General features: G+C 52.4%; 5 protein-coding genes across 5 annotated transcripts; 3 read left to right on the top strand and 2 right to left on the bottom strand.

Moving 5' to 3' along the window:
• Positions 1 to 6,042: 6,042 nt before the first annotated feature.
• Positions 6,043 to 6,844, top strand: COCCADRAFT_103687 (uncharacterized protein; the record flags this gene model as incomplete). Its single annotated transcript, XM_007716983.1, has 2 exons — positions 6,043 to 6,162; positions 6,218 to 6,844. The coding sequence occupies 2 exons, from the start codon at positions 6,043 to 6,045 to the stop codon at positions 6,842 to 6,844; spliced, it is 747 nt and encodes a 248-aa protein (XP_007715173.1).
• A 575-nt stretch (positions 6,845 to 7,419) lies between these two features.
• COCCADRAFT_28602 (uncharacterized protein) lies at positions 7,420 to 8,316 on the top strand (the record flags this gene model as incomplete). The annotated part of the gene is made up of 2 exons (XM_007716973.1): positions 7,420 to 7,662; positions 7,717 to 8,316. 2 exons carry the CDS (start codon positions 7,420 to 7,422, stop codon positions 8,314 to 8,316), a joined length of 843 nt encoding a protein of 280 aa, XP_007715163.1.
• A 555-nt stretch (positions 8,317 to 8,871) lies between these two features.
• On the bottom strand, positions 8,872 to 10,713 carry COCCADRAFT_39264 (uncharacterized protein; the record flags this gene model as incomplete). The annotated part of the gene is made up of 1 exon (XM_007716984.1): positions 8,872 to 10,713. One exon carries the CDS (start codon positions 10,711 to 10,713, stop codon positions 8,872 to 8,874), a length of 1,842 nt encoding a protein of 613 aa, XP_007715174.1.
• Positions 10,714 to 12,068: 1,355 nt separating this feature from the next.
• On the bottom strand, positions 12,069 to 17,858 carry COCCADRAFT_7449 (uncharacterized protein; the record flags this gene model as incomplete). Its single annotated transcript, XM_007716966.1, has 5 exons — positions 12,069 to 13,358; positions 13,407 to 17,309; positions 17,366 to 17,515; positions 17,576 to 17,700; positions 17,759 to 17,858. 5 exons carry the CDS (start codon positions 17,856 to 17,858, stop codon positions 12,069 to 12,071), a joined length of 5,568 nt encoding a protein of 1,855 aa, XP_007715156.1.
• A 329-nt stretch (positions 17,859 to 18,187) lies between these two features.
• COCCADRAFT_103674 (uncharacterized protein) lies at positions 18,188 to 18,630 on the top strand (the record flags this gene model as incomplete). Its single annotated transcript, XM_007716985.1, has 2 exons — positions 18,188 to 18,205; positions 18,256 to 18,630. The coding sequence occupies 2 exons, from the start codon at positions 18,188 to 18,190 to the stop codon at positions 18,628 to 18,630; spliced, it is 393 nt and encodes a 130-aa protein (XP_007715175.1).
• Positions 18,631 to 20,327: the final 1,697 nt, after the last annotated feature.

Here is a 20,327-nt window from a genome sequence, read left to right on the forward strand (position 1 = left end):
TAACTACATCCCATCCTGGTGCACCGGTGTGCGCATGTGATGAATGAATTGATCATGTGCAAAATATCGTGTCAATCTCAGGTGCTGCAAGAAGAGATGGGCAGGGGAGCATGACGTCCCGGACTGTAGATGCATGGCGGCAGTCTAGTTTGTGTCTGACAGTTTGATGCATTTCCACCGCAGCCAAGTGCACATGACCACTCCAGCGCCAGAAATGCGTAACATGACAGATGATACCTTTTCTGGACGTGCTCCGGGGCTGCACCAGACATCGTAGTGAGTTGACGTACTCATTGTTCTAGCTCTTGACTATTATTGTGAGTGACAGCGATGAGTTCCGCGACACCAGGTTATTGTGGACAGCTACACAAGTCAAAAAACATATGCATGCGTGATGCTGCTCTCATGAATAGACAAGTGAGGGAAGGCGAGTAACCCTTCATACACTCATCAAGCCTAACACAGCTACAGCATCCTCGAGACGATCTTTGGGAGAAGGGTGCCACATCACTTATTCGTTTACCGTCTCTATTTTCTTTCTCATCTAGAGTTGACTCCGATATTACCTTTTTCAAGTTGTTCTTTTACTCAGGGAACAATCGTAAGACCCGTTTGTGCCTGTATGTCCCATGCACTCTCTCACTAGTCACTGACCGACATTAACAACGGTGTAACTGCACAGTTCTCACCTGAGCTTCAGAATCTATGCATTAGAACAGACTGCTGACTTTACCTGTCAACACCGCCCAACTCAGTGGGATCTTGTGCCCGCCAAGTTAGCGAACTCCTCTGTCCATATAAGCTTGCTCTCCCACTCGTCCGACCTTCCTTCCTTCCTCACACAACAACATCACACTTCCTTTCTAAGCTCATACCATCCCCATCCAATATCTTCACAGCCTTTGTAAGCCCTGCCTGCACCAACAAGAGCCAGCCTCAAGCTGCTTCCTGCAAACAACCCAGTCTCGACCGCTGCAAGTGGCATTCACAGCCCCAGCAGAGTCTGGTAAGTCTCTCATCAATCATCACATTTCCTCTTTCGTCGTTTTCACTACCGTCTGCGGACCTTGCGCCGCCGCCATTGCCTATTCTGTATCAAAGCAATTGCTCGCTGCCTGCCGCACTGCCACCGCTTTCACCCCGCCGTCACCTGCCGCCCTCGCCGTGCCTGCTCTTTCCGTTTGTCACTCACATGGCCATAGCTTTCCCTGCTCTATAACTACCCACCTCTGCCTCCCTTACCTTCTATTCCCTTGCCTTACACCCCACTCTCAAAGGCCATCGACACTTCTTCCATACATCTTCATATCGTATGTCTCACTCCACCACTTACTTGCATAACCTGGAGCACATGCAGGCTCAGATTCTATCTGTGAACTTCGCTGACTTGCCCCAGATCCAGCCGGCAACCCGGTCTGAACACGCACTCTACAACAGGTCCCAACCGAAGCCAGTCTTTGTGCAAGGTACGTATTGGTATCATCTGAGCTGCACCAAGCGTACTGCATCAGTCTATCACCGCAGTCGCCCCATCTGGCATACTCTCCTACCTCAGTTGCAAGCATCACTAACACGGCATCCGCAGTCCACAATGGCTGGTCCAGTGAAGAAGCGCGCTGAGGCCGAGAAGAAATCGAGCGACTTGTCGAACGACTCGGCTTCTCAGTCTCGCGACCTCACTCAGCGTTCCACCAAATCCATCCCTCGCCTTGACGGCAATCGCGACCCCAGCGATAGGAAGGTGGTCGACTACACGGTCCCAAATGACCTCAAGAACCTTTCCGAGTTCCTTGGTATGCGTGGTTGGTATGCCGCTCGAGGTGTAAGTACAAATGCCTTCCAGTCTCAGTCTGCACATGCATCAGCACCCCCAATGTTGAGGTCAATCATATCTCCTTCCTCAACCACTCCTATCAGAACGTCTCTTTGTTAGTAATGAAACAAGATTGCTGACAATAGCTTCCAGGTCAACGTTGGAAGCGACCTACCTGCGCGTCCGGAGACTTTCAACCAGAACGGCAAACCCATGGGTATCACTCTCAACACATTCAACGTCGAGAAGGCTCCAAACACCGTCGTTCACCAGTACGATGTAAGTAATCGTGGCTCATAATACATCTCTTTGCCTTAATAACATCCTCAAGCTTCACTTCACCGGCGACGGCAAAGACTATACCAAGCGCATTCTGCTCAAGAAGATCTGGAACTCGAATGCTGTCAAGTCCTTCCTGGGCGAGGCAAACAAGTGGATCTGGGACACCAACAAACTTGCATGGTCTACCAAGCGCTTAGATCGTGACGACACTCGCATCAGCGTTGACCTCGATGAAGAACAAGACCGTCCTACGAAACCCGGCGCTAATGGCAACAAGCATGTTGTCCATATTCGCTGGACTCGCCAGGTAGACTTCATCGGCCTCAAGTCGTTCATGAGCGGTCAAGCAGCGTGGTCCAACGACTGCATTGATACCTTGAACTTTCTTGATCACGTCATGCGCATGTGGCCTTCCCAGGCATACACCATGATAAAGAAGTCGTTTTTCCAGCGAGGCGAACAGCGCTTTGACCTCGGCGGAGGTGTTGAAGCTTTCAAAGGTGTCTTCACCTCTCTTCGCCCAGTTCTCGATGACAAGTTCAACAAGTCACTGTCCGTCAACGTCGATGTCGCCAATGGTACATTCTGGCGTGCTCAAGAGCTCACACGTGCCATTGGCCAAGCATTCAGTTGTAGTCCTCCACAGTTCACGAGCATGTTCCAGAATGCGCTCCGCGATTGGAACCGCTCCATCCTCAAGAAAGACTTGAGGAAGTTCAGGCGCATTGGCGTATCCACTACACACACCAAGGAGCCTGTGCAGTGGACCATCGATGAGTTTGTTGATTTGGATGCACACAAAGCCACGTTCTCGGATCCAGACGATCATTCCAAGAAGATTTCTGTCGCCGCTTACTTCAAGAAGAAGTACGGCATCGCCGTCCTAGGTGGTGTCCCAGTGGTCAAGATGACGAAGAAGATTCGCGGTCAAGCTGTTTACATGCCGATTGATGTCCTCAAGATTGACGCCAATCAGCGTTACAACACAAAGCTCAGTGACACGCAGACATCTAACATGATCAAATTTGCTGTCACTCTTCCCAAGGATCGCTGGGCAGCGGTTCAGCATGGCATTCGTCTCCTCGACTGGGCCAACGATCCCTATCTCAGCCACTATGGAATCAAGGTCAACCCTAACGCTGCGAAGGTTCAGGCTCGTGTCTTGCCTTCCCCTGTTGTTCATTTCGGTCCGGGCTCAAAGGAAGCCACGATCAAGCCTGCTGATATGCTCCAAGGTCGGTGGAGGCTTGACGGACGAAAGTTTGTTATGCCAAACAAGGAACGCCCCATCAAGGCTTGGGGCATTTGCGTTATCCAAGGGCGTGGCAGTCCGCCGCCCACAGCTGTTGAGAGCTTCGCTCTCAAACTGATCCAAATCTACGAAGCGCATGGAGGGCATATCCTCTCTCATCCTCAGCACGGCAAGAAGCCCTGGATGGGTCCGGGAAATCTGGCAGATGGTGGAGAGATGGGTGAGTAGCAACACTTGTTGAATCTCCAAGACGCGCGCTAACTTGACTGTAGTCCAGAAGGTCTGGAACCAGACTGGCAACAAGTAAGCTATGGAATTTTTGCTTTCTTTTGCAGAGCTGTCACTGACTTAATTTACAGGTACTCCACACCACCCAACTTGATGCTCTTCATTGTCAACGATCGGAACGTTGACGTGTACCGCCGCATCAAGAAGTCTTGTGATATCCGTTTCGGCGTGGCGTCACAAGTTCTACAGGCCAAGCATGTCATGTCTGCCTCCCCGCAGTACATCTCCAACGTATGCATGAAGATTAATGCCAAGCTCGGTGGTGCGACTTGCATCGCAAAATCTCAGATCATTCCTAAAATTGCACCAAAGGCTGCCTCGATTCCTACGATGGTGGTCGGCGCTGACGTCTCCCATCCTGCTCCTGGAGCGGGTTCTGGCGAAGCTGCTTCATTTGCTGCCATCACCGTGTCCGCAGACGCCCACTTCGCTAGGTACTGGGCTGAGGTTCAGACCAACGGAAACCGCGTCGAGATGATTACGACCTCCAACATCGATAATCACTTCGGGTCCATGGCCAGGGTTTGGATGCAGAAGGTTGGTCAGGGTAGGCCTCCGCAGCGGGTTCTTTACATTCGCGACGGAGTCGGTGAGGCACAGTACGCTGCAGTTCTTGAGGAGGTTCATGACATGAAGGAATGCTTCAAGAAGTTGGGCTGCAAGGAAGTTCCCAAGTTCACGGTTGTGATTGCCGGCAAGCGTCACCACATCCGCTTCTTCCCCGATGCTGGCAAGGGCGATCGCAACAACAACCCTCTTCCGGGCACGCTGGTGGAGTCTGGCTGTACTCATCCGTTCGAGTTCGACTTTTATCTCTGCTCCCACGTTGCCATCAAGGGTACGGCGCGTCCCATCCACTACCACTGCATCCTGAACGAGGGTGATTGGAAGGCTGCGGAGCTTCAGCAGTTCATCTTCGAACACTCGTACCAGTATGTGCGCTCGACTACTCCAGTCTCGATGCATCCGGCTGTCTACTATGCTCACTTGGCTGCGGACCGCTCACGTGCCCATCTCAACGAGAGCCCTGTCTCGTCCGGAAAGAAGGAGGCAAAGGCCGAGAAGGAATCATCGACTGGTTCCTCCAAGCACCACGTCGAGATTGGTCCTTTGATGCCTATCCAGAACGCGCGTAGCCTCAAGGATGTCATGTGGTACGTCTAGATGCGAGTGGGCTTTGGGGTCGTCACAAGGATGTGAGGGTGGAGGTTCATGCTTGCTTAGTGGATGAGGGATACTGGTTGCAAGAGAGGAGTGGATCTACCGACGATGGGTCGAATGCGGTTGGCTTGAAGGTTCTTTCTTTTATCCTCCTCATGGGATGGCTGACTTTAGGGTTCTACGAGGAACATGTCATGGCCATGGATGATCTTTGGTAGCTTGCCTTGACATCCAGAGATGAGGCTTAGGAACAAGAATGGATGGATAACCTCAAATCTTGTGCTGTTTTCTATGTCAAAGTGATGCCTTGATGTCATGAGCTTGATGATGATTTCCAGACTTTAACAAAGAGCCGTAGCCAAGCGAAAGCATCCAACGAGAGGTCTTTCAGAATTATGGCCTGAGTCGCGTCGCGCATATCGTGATGCTACGCACAGCTGGGGCAGGGACACGGCTTTGAGGTGGAGCATTCATAAATCACAGAGGTCTGGGCAGCCTGATTATGGTGGCGCAAGGCCGAGTGCGCACCATGGCGTGCACGCAAAAGTATGTACCGTCCAAAAAATTTGCCTTCGCTCCACCAGCGCAAAGCGCAGAAGAGAAGGAGGTAAGCGAACGCGAGGTTGTTCTAACCTCCTTTTTCCCCTCCGAATCTCCATGGATGTGGAAGACACAGAGTGAATAAAGGGGTATTCAGTTTTAGTGGGCAGAAGGGGACAGGGCGACGCGCTGATTTTGTTGCTGCGAGAATTTCAGATGACTAATGTGCGCTTGCTGGTATGCGGACTAGCGGCGGTGCAGGGGTCAGCCGAGCGAATTGAGAATGGCGCGTTTGGTGTGACGAGGACGGAATGGCGGGGCAGGGGATTTTGACGGGCGCGGGGCTGTTACGTTTTGTTGGTGGGACGGCCAGGGTGACTCTTTTGACAACACCAAGAAGACTGTTTGCATAGCGGTGTAGCAGGTAAGTAGCAGGCTCGCTTTGCTGCGCGCAATGTGCATATTGGGCTGACGTGCCGTGGTTCGACAGGCTCGTTTTCACAACTAGGCCACTTCTGCTTCCCTGATACAATCACCCCCAACACCAACTCATACCCTCCCTGAGGCTTTTACCCCATTCGAAGCATACCACACGTAAAGGACCTTACATAGTTCTCGGCACCGTCCACCTTGTACACGGACACGGCTTGCAATCAGACTCGACATCCAACACTCTTGACTCCCACAGTCACAACCCATATTCAACATGTCCTCAGCACGTGGTCGCGGCGGCAAGTTCAACAAGGTCAAGCGCGGAGGCGGCAAGAAGTTTTCACGCGACTTGCAACCGCTAAATGCAGATGGCGAGGTAGTTGGCATGTGGGGTGTACGTACTTACCCTGATAGACGCCCGAAAGACAAAAACTAACAACAAGTCACAGGAGCAACCCGACAAGGTTGACGAAGAATCTTCCGGTGAAGAGGAATCATCAGAGGAGGAGTCTAGCGAGGACGAGGAGGGCAAGCCCGCACAAGAAGAGTTGACACGTGAACAGCGCCGTGAACTTGCAAAGAAGCGCAAGCAGGCCGCGATAGCGAAGAAGTCGCAAAAGGCACCCGAGGCAGGTGACATGCCCACCGACTCTGAGGAGGAGGAGGACGATGATATGCCCGCAAACCCAAATCACACCGCCAAGGCCCGCACACAAGCTACCAAAGCACCCGTTGAGGCAGAGGACGACTCCGCAGCCAAGGGCAAGGGCAAGCAAAAGGATCTTTCGCAGCTGTCCCGTCGTGAGCGCGAGGCTCTCCAAGCGCAAGCCAACAAGGATCGATACGACAAGCTGCACGCCGAAGGCAAGACCGATCAGGCGCGTGCTGATCTCGAGCGCCTAAAGCTGGTTCGCGAACGTAGGGAGGCTGAGGCTGCGCGAAAGAAGGCCGAGGCTGAGGAACGTGCTGAGCTTGAAAAAGAGAAGAAGGAGCTCATGGAGCGTGAAGCCAGGAGACGGGAGCAAGCCATGGGCAAAGCGAACCGCCTTGCCAAGGGCGGAAAGAAGAAAGCCTAAAATCAGTAAAACGACGGTCTGTGGTCCAAAGGAACAGGGCTCAATGCTCGTATTTCGCATGTGCTGTGAATGGCTTGATCTTTCGGGATATGACGAGCGCAAAGAGCAGATGGCATGGTAATATTCAGCAAGTGTACGTTCTGCTGATTGGATTAGAAGAATATGATGAGAATTCAAGATTACAAGACTATGCTCCAACTTGCGTCATTGCTTTTGCTTTTCTGAATGGCCGGGTGCCAACACATGACGGAATAATCCCAGCAGAGGATTCATGCAAGAGCCGCGAATTAACAAACACCAGCAGGTCAGCCCCAGGCTGCAATTCGATCGAAATCGCATCTCGAATATTCGCCAACAGATACGAGTTCGTCTGACGGGCGTTAAGCCCTTGCAGCGCCCTTATGCTCACGACCCCGCTAGCGCCTCGCCTCGCGAACGCGAAAGTTGACGACTTCGTCATGGCCGTCTACACTACAAAAACACCATGGCATCGCCGCTGATGCTCGCCACTATGCGCGCACAATTGAATACGTATATCTTGAATAGTAGTACAGCTTATTTCGAATCAATTGAACATGGCTGAGCCCATTCCCGCCGAGGAGCAATCCAACTACGAAACGTTCCGCGACTGCATGAGCGAGCTGGTCCTCAAAGCGCTCGCCGCGCCGGCGGAGAAGCCCAAGCCGAAGAAGAAGCGCCACGCGAAGAAGGGGTCAAAGAGCGGGAAGAGCGACGATACGCCGCAAGACAAAGCTTTAGAAACCAGCAATGCAGATTCGCAAACCAACGACGCCGAAGACCTAGGCGAGTTTATCGAAGTACACAATCCCCATGTCTCTACCTACTGCATAAACTAACAATCGCAACCACAGTACCTCAGCGCCCTCATCTTCCCCAGCCTCCCCGCCTCCCTCCGCACCCTCACCCACACCCTCTTCACATCCACCCCCTCCCTCGAGGAAACATACTCGCCGCCTCTCTCCGCCGCAACACGCATCCTCGTCTTGACCAGCATCCCACCCATCGCCATCGACAGCCTAGAATCCTACGCCCTCCTCCCCCCATGCTCGGACCAAACCGACCATCACAACCTGCTCACCCCGCTCTTCACAGCCTACATAACTGCCGTGACGGCGCCGCCACCCATCTGGTCCAGCACCCGCACCTCGGCCTGCGAATTATGCGGCAGAGACTGGGTCCCGCTGACGTACCACCACCTCATCCCCAAATCGGCGCATGCGCGCGTGCTGAAGCGCGGGTGGCATGCAGAGGAAAGGTTGAATAGCGTGGCGTGGTTGTGTCGCGCGTGTCATAGTTTTGTGCATGGACTTGTGGGGAATGAGGAGTTGGCGAGGAGTTTTTATACCGTCGAGTTGATTGTTGAGGGGGGTGTGCAGGGGGATGCCGAGGTTAGGGAGAGGGTGGAACGGTGGGTTAAGTGGGTTGGGGGGGTGAGGTGGAAGAGTCGGTGATTTTTTGGGCGTCAAAGACGGTTTGATTATTTAAGAGGGAAGAGGAAGAGAGGAGGAGTGGAGAGCACGAAGAATGGAGAGAAAGAGTAGATGTTGTAGATGTAGTTAATCATAAATATTAAAACTTTCATATCTGAGACGTTCATATCATCTCTGCACCTTACCAACCGTTTGTTCGGTGGAGGTAACCATGGTTGGGGGGGGGGGGGTATCTATGCTAAAAATGTGTTCCAACGCTCGCTATTCATGCCAATGCCAAGTAATGCTACACACCCATTTCCCTTTGTAATGCTCAAAAAAAAAGGAAAAAAAATCCCTAGAAACAAACGAAAAAAGAAAAGGATGACTGGTTCTCCGAGGCAAAAAATTGTCCTGCAATTTGCCCGTAGAAGCCCTGGGGTCTGGAAAGCCCAAAGAAAGGGATGGGGGGGAGAGAACTGAATCCTCATCCCCCCTACTTAACAAACGAAAATATAAGAGAAGGAAAAGAAGAAAGTATTACATATAATACAAAAAACACCGCTTAGAAAGTTAAGAAGGAAAGTGTGTATGTTGTTACAAGGGCGCATCATCCAAAAACCCCTTCTCGACTTCATCAGCAAAGACGGGGTAAGACTGCCACATTTTGCCGCTCTTGCTCCTGCGAGCCTCGAGGCTAGCGCGGATGTGCAAGAGGAAGCGCTCGGTGGAGGGATCACTGGTGGTGCGGCGGAGTTCGCAGTTTGAGTTTTCAATGGGAAGCTGAGTAGTACAAGTGGTGGTGGTGGTGGTGGTGGTGTCGAAGGGGGCGATGAGGGAGATGTCGTTGGCAGAGTTGGCAGTAGTAGCAGTAGTAGTAGTAGTAGTATCAAGAGGATCGATGGATTCGATTTCCTCTTCACGGCCAAGACCAGCGTCGAGTTTGCTGAGGATTTGGAATTCCTCACGGATGCGGCGGGCGGCCCATTCGCCGGCGGGGAAGGACTTGCGGCGTTGGGTGGTGGCGAGGTACTCGTGGTAGGCGTCGGTGGTGAGGCGGAGGCTAGACTCGTTGGTTGGGTTGCTCTTGGGGAGGAGCTTGGGTGATTGTTTGGGTGAGGGGAGTTGCATGGCGGGGACGGGAGCCGGGGGTGGCGAGGGAGGAAGTGAAGGTGGAGTTTGGGTAAAGTCGACGAGTTGGCCCGGGTGTGGCTCTTCACATTGGGTGCGGCTGGTGGTCGGAGTGATGATGTCCAGCCTTGCGCTCTTTGATCGCGTGACCTCGGCATCGGAGCCGGAAGAGTCGATCCGCTGCCTCTTGAAGGATTCGGTCATTTCTGTCCTTGGGGAACCGGATGCGGATGAGATGCTGGTGCGAGGGCTGACTTGAGGCGAGTAGTCTGAGGATTGGCGACGGCGAGAGGAAAATCCAAAGCCAAAGTTGATGTTGAAGATGTCGCTGGGTCGGGGACGCTTCTTCTTGAGCTTCTTGGGAAAAGTCCAAGTGGTGTCCTTGAAGGATATTTTTGGCGACGAAGTCGACATGGGTTGGTGTGTGGGGAGTTGGCGGCTGGCGATTTCCATCATGGCTGCGTTTAGTGTAGCGAAGAGAGACGAGTCGACAAAGTGGAGGTTGTTATTGTTGATGACAGGAGGAGTAGGAGTACAAGGTCTAAGTCTCTTTGCAGGTGGGTGATTTTGGGGCGGTAGTGCGTGCAGAGGTCTTTTTAATGGGTGTTGTGGGCGTCGGTGAGTCTTGTTCACCGTCTCTTTTGGCACAGCAATAGCGGTGGCAGTAGTGGCTGTAGGAACAACAGCAGCAGCAAGGGCAGAAGCAGGGCCAGCACAGTGATGATAACCTTGGTTCAACGCCAGGGACCCGGCAACCTCTCTAGCCGCCGTGGTGGCACTGGACAGGTAGGCATCGCGTGTGAAAGTGTAGTACAGGTCATCTTGCAGGCAGTGTTCACGGGGCGGTGGTCGTGGGATGCTGCCTCTGCTGGTGCTGGGTAGACCGCCAGTGTTCGCAAGTTGCGGTGTCGGCGCTAGCAGCGGCGGTGGCGGCCACACCGGAACTACTCCAAGAGTAGCGGTAATGGCCCTGGGTTGCTGTGGCACGGGGAGAGTCGGGACAGCACATGTCGTTTGTTGGCGAGGCTGTGGGGGGGATGATGAGGCGAAGGCGGGCCTGGTTGGGTCAGATGCTGCTGGCGGTGACATGGGGCTCGTGACGTGGTGATCCTGTGTCCAGCCTCCAGGCCTGTCCCCAGCCAAAGCCCCCATTGGGTATGAAGCCATTGCGGTGTGTGTTTCAGAGTAGGGACTCATGTCTGCTGCTGTTTTCTTGTGCTGCAAAATCAGGTTTGCCGAACCACCCCCTTCATGCGTGTGCCAGTGACGTGGAGTTTGACCTTTTCGCAATGACTGTTGCTCGAGCATGCGATGACTGTTCCAAGTTGCCATGATGTGTTTTCTTCTTCTTCTTCTTCTTCTGGTGCTCGAGAGACAGAGGGAGCCCTCTGGCAGCCGCGGTGGGCGCCATGCTATATACTAAACTTTTTTTTCCTTTTATTATCTCTGTGCTTGCCAGTGCGCAGCACCAGTAGCAGTAGTACCGAGGGCGCTGGATAGAGGCCTCGCCATGAGGCAGAGACTCTCTGGCCGGATCCGGTACACTTGTCGACACACAACCGCACCGCAGCGCCCCAGCTCACAAATCTGTCGTGCATCCAACACTGACGTATCCTACCAGCCTCAAGTTGACCAGACATGGCTTTTTCCCACTCTCCCGGGCTCACTCAGTTTGATATTTGACTTCTCCGGTCACCCATGCGTCAATCCAGACCCCAGGAACCGCAGGCGAGTGTGGCGGCACGACCAGCGGAACGGTGCGCACGGAGGAGGGCGAAATCGATTTCCGCTTTTTCCATGTACGAAATGACAGTAGTGTGTATTGCGTACTTCGACCCGCTCTCGCATTCCCTCCATGTCCATTGGCCGCGCTGCCCGCGCTGGCCCTCTCCAAACTGGCGATCCATGGGTGAAGGCCTCTGCCCAGCTGAGCTGAACTGCTGCTGGAACCGGGGTCCGCTTGGTACCGAAGCCACCGAGCGTACCGACTAGTCCGCGCTAGACGCCGGAGATGTGAGATCTCAAGGGTCCATGACAGTTCGGCGAGCCCTGACTATCTTGGTTCAGCGTGCTTTTTGGTGCAATCGACGACGACAAATGCTGGTAGGTGAGCATAGCCATGATGATACAACCATACATATACCACATTTGCAAACAAAAAAATTACTTCCTTTTTGTGAAGAAAATTTCTTGACAGTCTAGACGTGAACACCACGTGCCGCTTAGGTTTGCTAGGGGATGCGTAGTCGGGTGGCTCGTGAGCAGCCTAGCATCCTCACTAAACACTACCTCAAGAACGACAGCAGGTTGCACGACTAGTCCCTCACCGGACACTCGCATGGCCAAACAGAGCTCGGTTACTCCAAATGCTTGGCCAGCTCCTACCCCAAGATTCATACATAGACTACCAACATCGCGACTACTTTTCTACCTGAACCCGACTATTTTGCTTTTTCCTCTCCAACATGTCCCACCATATCTCTAGCTCCTGTCCCCTTCAATTCCGCATCAACTCCCGACCGTCCGACTGGCAAAGCATCCTAATTCACCGTGGATTATACTCCGGCTTGGCATCAACAAAATGCTGACCTCCTGTACTGTGCAGCACTTTAGGTTGATCTGACACGCACACCTCCCAGCCGGTCCAATCAATCGCAAAAACTTCAAAACCCTGCGTCTGCAACCACGCTCTCCCAAACACCCCGCCAGTCCGCTTTCCCACCTCCGTACCTCGCTTCAAAAGCGTTCATCGCAAGATTTCCCAGGAACGGCCGGACCAATCGATTCACTAGCTCTCCCCTAGTCATCTCCAAAACGGCTGCGCCCTCCTCCTTCTCCAGAGCCTCGATCAGCGGATCTAGAAGCAGTACCCGCTTGGGCTCATCCCCGTCCAACCCATGTTGCCCACTCATAGGCGCTGCAGGCGCTGCCGAAGACATGCTCAACACTTCGTTGATTTCATCAGTGAGCGACATAAGCGCCGGCGGCTCGACGGGCTTGTATACTGCATCAATCGTGTCGGTAATGAAGAGCCATTCCATCAGCTGGAAATCATCCGGATCCAGCACAACCAGCTCATCCAACAGCTTGCAGCTTTGAATGATGCCTGCATTGTTGTAGTGTTCCTTGTTAGCTGCATCCGGCAGAATGGCTGACAGACCCGATGTCAATTCCCCGTTCACTACCGGCCACAATGGCGCCAGGTGTACTGGCGATGTCTTCAAAATAATCGCCCGTAACAGCACAATGACCTCGGCCCGAGTCGTGGATGAAGGTGACGATGCCGGTGTGGCCGTAAGCAATTCCACAATCTTTTCAACAATCTGCGCTATGTTGGGCGTAAACGCGTCTTCCGCGCTGCTCAGAATAAGCAGCGCGATGCGTCGTAGAGTGAGCTGCGTCTTTCGGTCCGCCTCTTGCCTGGCCGACGTAGCCCCAACACCAAACATGATCCCTGCAGTCGTAGGTGCAGACAGCCGCGATAGCAATTCTGGCACACGTTCCTTGTCCGACTGTGTCCACTGTGCCAAAATAGGCACCCATGCATCTTTCAGCAACGAAAGCGGCGTATTGAAGAACTTTGCGTCATTGAAAGCATCAAAAATATCTTTCTTGACCAGTTTGTTGTTTTGTGAAATCTTGACAAGGCCTTGAAGCAGGTCCAGCATGTTTCTCGACACATTCTCAGGGAAAGCTTTGGCACGGAACGTTGGTCCAATGACAGATGTGGATATATCCGACACCACCTTTGTCACCCGATCGTTCTCAACAAGGATAATTGGCAATTTTGGTACGACAGTACTGAGGATAGAGACAACGTCGGTGGCTCGTTTCTGTGCACGGCCTCCGTTCGTCGTGGCAGCTGCCTTCTCAACCGTGCTCTGACTCGAATCTTGCAGATAACCCATGGAGCGGGTTGTGAAGATTGCAGTAAGAATTCTTGCAAAAATATCCTATACTAGCGGTCAGATAGGTTAATGAAACGAAACTTGCATACTTACAGCGAGCTCCCTCCTCATTCTGCGCTGTTCCCCAAAGTTAGTATTGTCAACCTTCTGCCCTATGACGGCAGTGAACTCTAAGAGGTTTGGTAAGATTTGTCGATGTGGTAAAGGGTTCGCGAGGACATCTTTGAGGAACAGCATGCAGTCCTGCCAGATCTCGTCCATGGCGTCATCTTCCAGAGAATCCGTATACTCAACAAGGAAAGCAACCAGTTCCGTGTCGGTAAGATCAGACGTCAGGGTAGATAGTCTGCTGGGATCCAAGGCACCGGGGTCAGTGCGACTATAGACAGCATTGAAGATGGCTGGGATAGTGTGCTTGGGTTTGGAACCATTCAACACGTTCAACAACCCCATGATTGCAGGTCCTTGAATATCGTCAAGTGCTGCGTGAGCCCATTGCACCGCCAATGTCTCGAGGCATTCCAATGCTTCGGCCCCAAAGAGATGCTCCAGCGTGCGGCGAGCTCGGTTGCGCATACGTAGTGATGTGTACGCGAATGAAGATGCCGATGTAGGATCCTGTGCTTCTTTTCTTTGGCCGTAGCCTCCCCACGACCAGATGGAAAAACAGATACGGACAGTGTCTTGGAAGCAAAGCAGGACTGTTAGTCTACTGTTGGCTGTAGGAGTGCGTGTCTGATTAGTCTCAGAAGAGAAAACACCAGATACCACATTGCTAAAGAAGCCTTGAGGCTGCTCAGGGGTTTTATTGGCTGATACCTTTGTTTCCTGCGTCGTCAGACGTTCGTGTGCCTTGGCCAAGATTTGCTCCAGACCATTCATGAGCGATATCAATGTCGATTCCGGTGATATCATGCGGGGTGCCTCCTTCGTTGAGAAGGTCGTTTTAAGATGCTCGAATGTGATGTTGATTTGCTGGCAAAGACATTCAACAAGCGGAAGAAGATTTTGGAAGATGGTATCAGCAAACATTGGCAGTACCTCAACAAGGAAATGGATCCAATCCTCAAGAACCAAGCGACTAGTTGGTGATGAGAAGCCAAACTTCAGGCATTCGATTAGCTGAGGGGGTGGCGGGACAGGTGCCGGCTCATTGTCTTCAGACTCTCTATTTAGGGTCAAAGAGAGACGTGACCGATTCGTTGTAGGAGGACTGAGTGTCTTGGCTTCAGCCGGCTGTTCTTGCGGACGAGTAAGACGGAGTCTCAGTGCAGCAAGCTCCGCACCTAATATCAGACTTTGCAAAGATGGATTTGCTGATCTCAGTCTGTTCATAAGTGGTATTTCAAGCTCCAGATCTCGAAGTGGAGTGGCAAATGGACTGCGGTAGATTTGCGATATGACCGAGACGGATAGCCTGTGTAACTCGTGGATGTGTGGCTCCGCATCCTTTTCCGAAGCGCCAGCATGAATTGCCAGCGTTTTCAAGCAAGTACGTACAAGCCATTCTTGGATCGTCACTCGCAATGTAGAATCTTCTGACCAAGCGACACTCATTTCAGCAAGCGTAGCCCAGGTAAGGCGTGATGGGTTTTTCACAACATTAGCAATGTGCTTGAGGTAGTACAAGCACTCTTTGGTATCATCTCTTTTCGAAAGCTGTAAACGTCTTGGATTGGCCTGTTCAGGCGCCAGGTTGTTCGAACCCGCCAAGCAGTTCATCGACTGAATGTGAACTGCAAGGACTTCAATAATTCGGTTCAGACTCGGCAGTTCATGGAGCCAACTTTGCATAAAGGTAGACGTTTCGGAACCTTCGTCCGCGATTGTGTCTAGAAGTAGAAGAAGCGGCCTTGTCAACACGGCCTGGAAGTCGTTGGCAGGAAGTGAGACAGGAAGAGCGTTGCCACTTGGTCGTCGCGTGGTGCTTGGGCGCTTCTCTGACTGTAAGCTCAGCTCATGCATAACATGTGCCCAGAGTGTGGCGAATCGTCGACCGCAGTTCGAGGATCCCTCAATTCCTGGAGCCTGGGACATCTGCTTTACAACTATGGACGATATGGCGCTCTCAACCATTCGACTTGCTGGAGCCATTGAGTGCAGTAGCAGTAAGCACCGTGCTGTCTCGACATGATACTTGGGTAATGTTGGCGAAAGGTATTGCCAAAAGTATTCAATTAGAGGGTATGCAAGCTCGGACAACTGGTCTAAGGTAATGCAGGGTCCCGATGGAAGTGCAGTCTGAAGAGCCAGGAGGACACTGGTTATGGCGCTCAATAGTGAAAACGGCGGGACAACCTCGGAATCAGCTGGCTTTTGAAGAATCTCTGCAAATACGGCTGGGAGATCCGTCTCTTCAATTGCGTTCGTGCACTGGGTTTTGAATATCAAGCTCGCAAGGATTCTGGAAGGTGTCTCGGCCGAGTTTTGAGGGCTGTTTGATTGCAAAGCCCCAATGAACATTCGTGAAGCCTCACGAAGAACAATTTGGCCCAGTTGCCTTGGATCAAAGGGTAGATCTGCCGCGTCAAGGCTCCCTTGAGATTCTTCATAGAACTCTTGGAGTTTCTGAGACACATTTGCGGGGGTCATCTTGAGGGCTTCAGATAGTTGTTCGTCCGTTGCTTTACCGCTCTGGAATGAACGGTCTGGTACGACCTGAACAAGCGAGTCTAAAATCTCTAGAGCCAAACTCCTGACCTCAATCTCCGCCGATGTAATGCTCGCTGCGTTGGACGACTCGTTCAAGCGTATAAGTGTCGATAGAATCATCAGAGGCATGTGATACAATAGCATATCCTCTTCTTTGAGGTTGAAACGTGCAAGAATAAACTTTGTCAGCTTCACCTTCCGTAATGCTTCACTATGAGAGGCCAGACCTGTCTGCAGAGAGGATGTGATGAGGTGGATAAGCTTGCCCCAAATCAAGCCGCTGTCGACGCCATCAAAGAATGCACTGGCGCTTCTCACCACTTCGTCAACCTGATCTCTTGAGGCATCCTCGCTGTAAGAGTGGACACTCTGCAATGCTGGGAGGAAAATCTCAGGTACAATCAACCCACCTACCTCCCAACGATCCATAAGCGATAGACATACTCTAAAAGGACGTGCTCGCTCGGCAGGGGTTTCACTACGTCGATTAATCATTTTGAGCACGCTGTTTGTGAGTGCCTCAAGACCATATCGCGAGAAGAAAGCAGCTTGGTGGGCGGAAGTGTCTCCAGGTCCGTGACTCTCCGACATTGGAGAAGTGACGCTTTCGTTGGCCTCGGATGCCGTAGGCTCGGGTCCGAGGAACCATGCCCAGAGTCGGCGGTTCAAACTCATGTCCCTTCGTGATACCACACCAGCCGCTGCTGCGACCAGTCGCTCCAAGTCCGCTTTACCGACACGTTCTTGCAGGACAGGTGAGTCAAGAGGTAGGTGAGTGACTAGTAAGTCAAGGAATCCGCGCTGTATAAGTATTTGAGGGTCTGAAAGGCCAGATTCGAAGCAACGGATTAGTAGACCTGGCTCCGGGGATGTGGCTGCCTCTGCTTCGGTCGATAGGGTTTCGGGAGGCATTGAAGCATCTTGTGGAGAATTCCGACGACCTGGACTTCCGAACTTGGGCAAGTGACGTGTGAGAAATGCGAGTGCACCTTGTCGTCTGGATGCATTTGTTATGGTAGCGAGGAAGAAACACTGCCAGAAATGCGACGAGCCACTAGTTGTCCTCGATTCAGTTGCCTCGTTTGAGTTTTCCTGAAAAGTATTGCGCAGTTTCTCGGTTGCTGACACCATGCGCTCAAAGTCCTCGCTTGTCTCATCCTCTAGACCAGGAAGCAGCGAGAGTATGATGGCCTTCAAGGCTGGTCGAAGGGCAGCTCCGTCGAGCTTCAAAATGTGCGTTTCGAAGAGAGAGAGATAGAGTGGGCGGACCGAAAGCGAGGCAAAAGATAGTACAGAGGCAAGGCCGGGGAAATAAAGGCTCAGATCACGGGCGAGGGCGTCTTTCTGGGCATGGGTCAGCATCTGCCAACCTGACCTGTTGGGGTGTGGAATGGGCATACACTAATGGTAGAGAAGATATAGTCATAGACTTCGAGGGCTTTCTGGTGGACGCCCGAGGGCAATGTTGGATTCAAGCACTGCGCTAATCGCAGTGCAACTGTATCGCTATGGGGGATAACGGGTATCTCTGAAGGGTGCGCTTGCAAGGCCTGGACGGGATACATGATAAGCGCTGTGATTCATATTCGCGATGGTACGGCAATATTGACCTTGAGCAGCCTGGCGAGGAAAGAAATATAGTCGGCCCATTCCTGCTGGGCAGTATCCCAAAGGGCGAGGGCGCGCTCAACACCAGCGGCATATCGTCGGAATCCCTTGTCTTTTTTGTACAAAGCTGCGCAGGCCCGGTTAGTCGTGCGCAGTAGGGTAAAATGGTAGGAACAGAAACCTACGCTCTTCAACGGCATTGCGCGAAGCCCGGGGGGCAGGACTGGAGCGGCCGGAGCCTGTAGGTGAGAAGATGTGGAGGTTAGTAGCAGAATCAGCGGCCATATTTTGCGTGGCGGTTGGTGTGTTTTCTGTAGGTGGATGGCAGATTACGGAACATGCTGTACCAGATGGTAGAGCTGGGTGGGATACAGTCAATGGCTGCCTACGCGGTGAAGTCAAAGTATCTGTCCACGTCTTGCCATTGTCGCAACCCGACACGCAGCACTTCGCCAAAGCTCGGACCGCCTACCCGCGAAGTGCGACATGGGCTTTCACATGCGACGCCGTTATGACGCGCGCCACACGCGACCTCCGCCACTTCACCACCATCTCCATCACCACCGCCATGACGCCTGGGCAGACGGCCAGCTAACCTCTGTGGCTAATGTATCATGCACGACGCAGCGCCGGTAAATTCTGGAAGACAGCCACACATACAATGCGGGGCTAACCATAGCAGGCCTCATACGATCCACCATCTACCCCACCTAGAGTAGATGCATCCGACCACCATGACAACGACGACCCTCACGAACCGCCTATACACCTATTTCTTGACGAACCTCTGCATCACGACGAGCCACCACCCTCCTACGATGATGCCATTGCGACGAGCGGTGCGCCGCCAGACTATGGCACCTTTAGCCACTTCCTCGAAGAGTCGTCCATAGCCAGCAGCGACATGGACCCTACGGATCGCGCATTACCTGAATGGCTTGGACAATTGCTAGTTGTCTTTGTCTTCCTATGTCTCATATATGGATTCTGGCGATTCGTCCACAGTGACGATATGCCTGATGGGGAATGGCCTCATTTCGGACCACCGTCTACCTGAGAGAGGATATAGTACAGGAAATCACAAGATGCGACAGTCTATCTTTGGGGCGCATATAAAAGCTATTCACACCTTCGAACTGGTACAGGATGATGAGCCGCGCATGCAGTGACCGACTGGTAGGATCTTCACGGTCGTGCGACCCGAATACGACAGGCAGGGTATGAACGTGAGCAACCAGAGGGCCTTCAATTTTGGGAAAACTACCAATCTGGCAGTCCGTACGGACCATGGCCAAACTTCAGCTATCGAGAGTTCAGCCCTAGGCAACTCGAGATTCAAGAGACGAAAGCGGTAAATGGAAGAAAGAAGAAAGCGGTGAGCAGTATCAACATACAGCTGAAACATTCAGCTGAACATCAGCACTTGAATCATGCAAGGCACGAAGAAATAGCCTTTCCTCACTGTTGGGTCATCGGGTCAGCGTCGTCAACCTAATCTACGTTCCATCTCATACTAGCATATTAATAATGCTCATTTCATCATGCAAAAGTCTCCTCTCATAAACCCGCACATCACCTATCCCCCCATGGCACACGCCAATCGGCCCCCCTTCCTTCGCATCGGCCTTTTGAAATCTCCGTTAAACCCCACTCAAACTCCGTTGCCATGACATAACCAGCCAACGCCTACTTATGCCGTTAACCCCGTTTCCCAGCTCTGGCACCACCGTGCATACGCCCCACCGCCAAACACCCACCTCCCCAAGCGGCGTCTGTTGATCTCGCTCTGCCCGAACTGCGATCGACAACCAAAGGAAATAATCAAACGAACCGAACAAAATAAAAAACCAACTATACTATACTATAGTTCGTAAAGCGAAATTTCCGCCCTTTTGGACAGTGTCTGTGTCTGCCCGCACCGGCTTACGCCTGTTTAGCGCCCCCTCATTCGTCGCCAGCAAACGAACCATTGAACCAACATGACCCATGCCCTTCCTATACCTTTAACCTTCAAGGTACGTAGCCGACAAGAAAAGAACCTGGGTTGACCCACTCCACTGGTCACCCTTTTTGTTGTTGCTGCGCTCCAGTCCCAGTCTGCCCGCCGCACCACGCGCGCCAGCGCCCCGACCCCCTGGGGACCTTTCTTAGAGATCAAAGTTTATTTTCGGGCATGGAAGACCCGTAGCATCACCGCCTGATTTTTTCTGAACGAGGAAAATAGGGCTTGGCAGATAAGCATGGCATGGCATTGTGGGGCTATTTTGACAAAGCGAAGGGGGAGGAGAGATATGGGAAGGAAGGAGATAGGATGGGTGGATTGAACTTGTGCACGTTCCATTCTCTTCTGTTTCTGCTGGTTTGCTTGCTTGCTAATAGCTAGTGACGATGGGCGGACGTCCTGTCCCCTTCCCCCCAAAGTTTCCAAGTTTCCAAGTTTCCAAGTAAGGCGTAAAGTAGTAAGTACTTTTAGTTAGGACGGGAAAGGCTTTCTTTGGTGGAAATCATGGTATACATGTTCCCGATCGCGTGTTCGCGCGCGCTCTCTCTTTCGCTTGTCAGGCATGTGTTTTTTTTTTCTCTAAAAAAGAGATCAACAAAATAACAAAACACATGGGTCGTCGGCCTTTTGTCTTGTCGCCTTTTCGTGCATTATCCGAAGGGTATTCCATTTACAAGGGGAAGTTGATTGTTGGGGGTCGGTCCGACTTGGGGTAACACGTCGGGCGTAGCCCCCCTTGCCCGTTCCCCTGG

This window comes from Bipolaris zeicola, assembly GCF_000523435.1.
Source record: "Bipolaris zeicola 26-R-13 unplaced genomic scaffold scaffold_160, whole genome shotgun sequence".
NCBI lineage: Eukaryota > Fungi > Ascomycota > Dothideomycetes > Pleosporales > Pleosporaceae > Bipolaris > Bipolaris zeicola.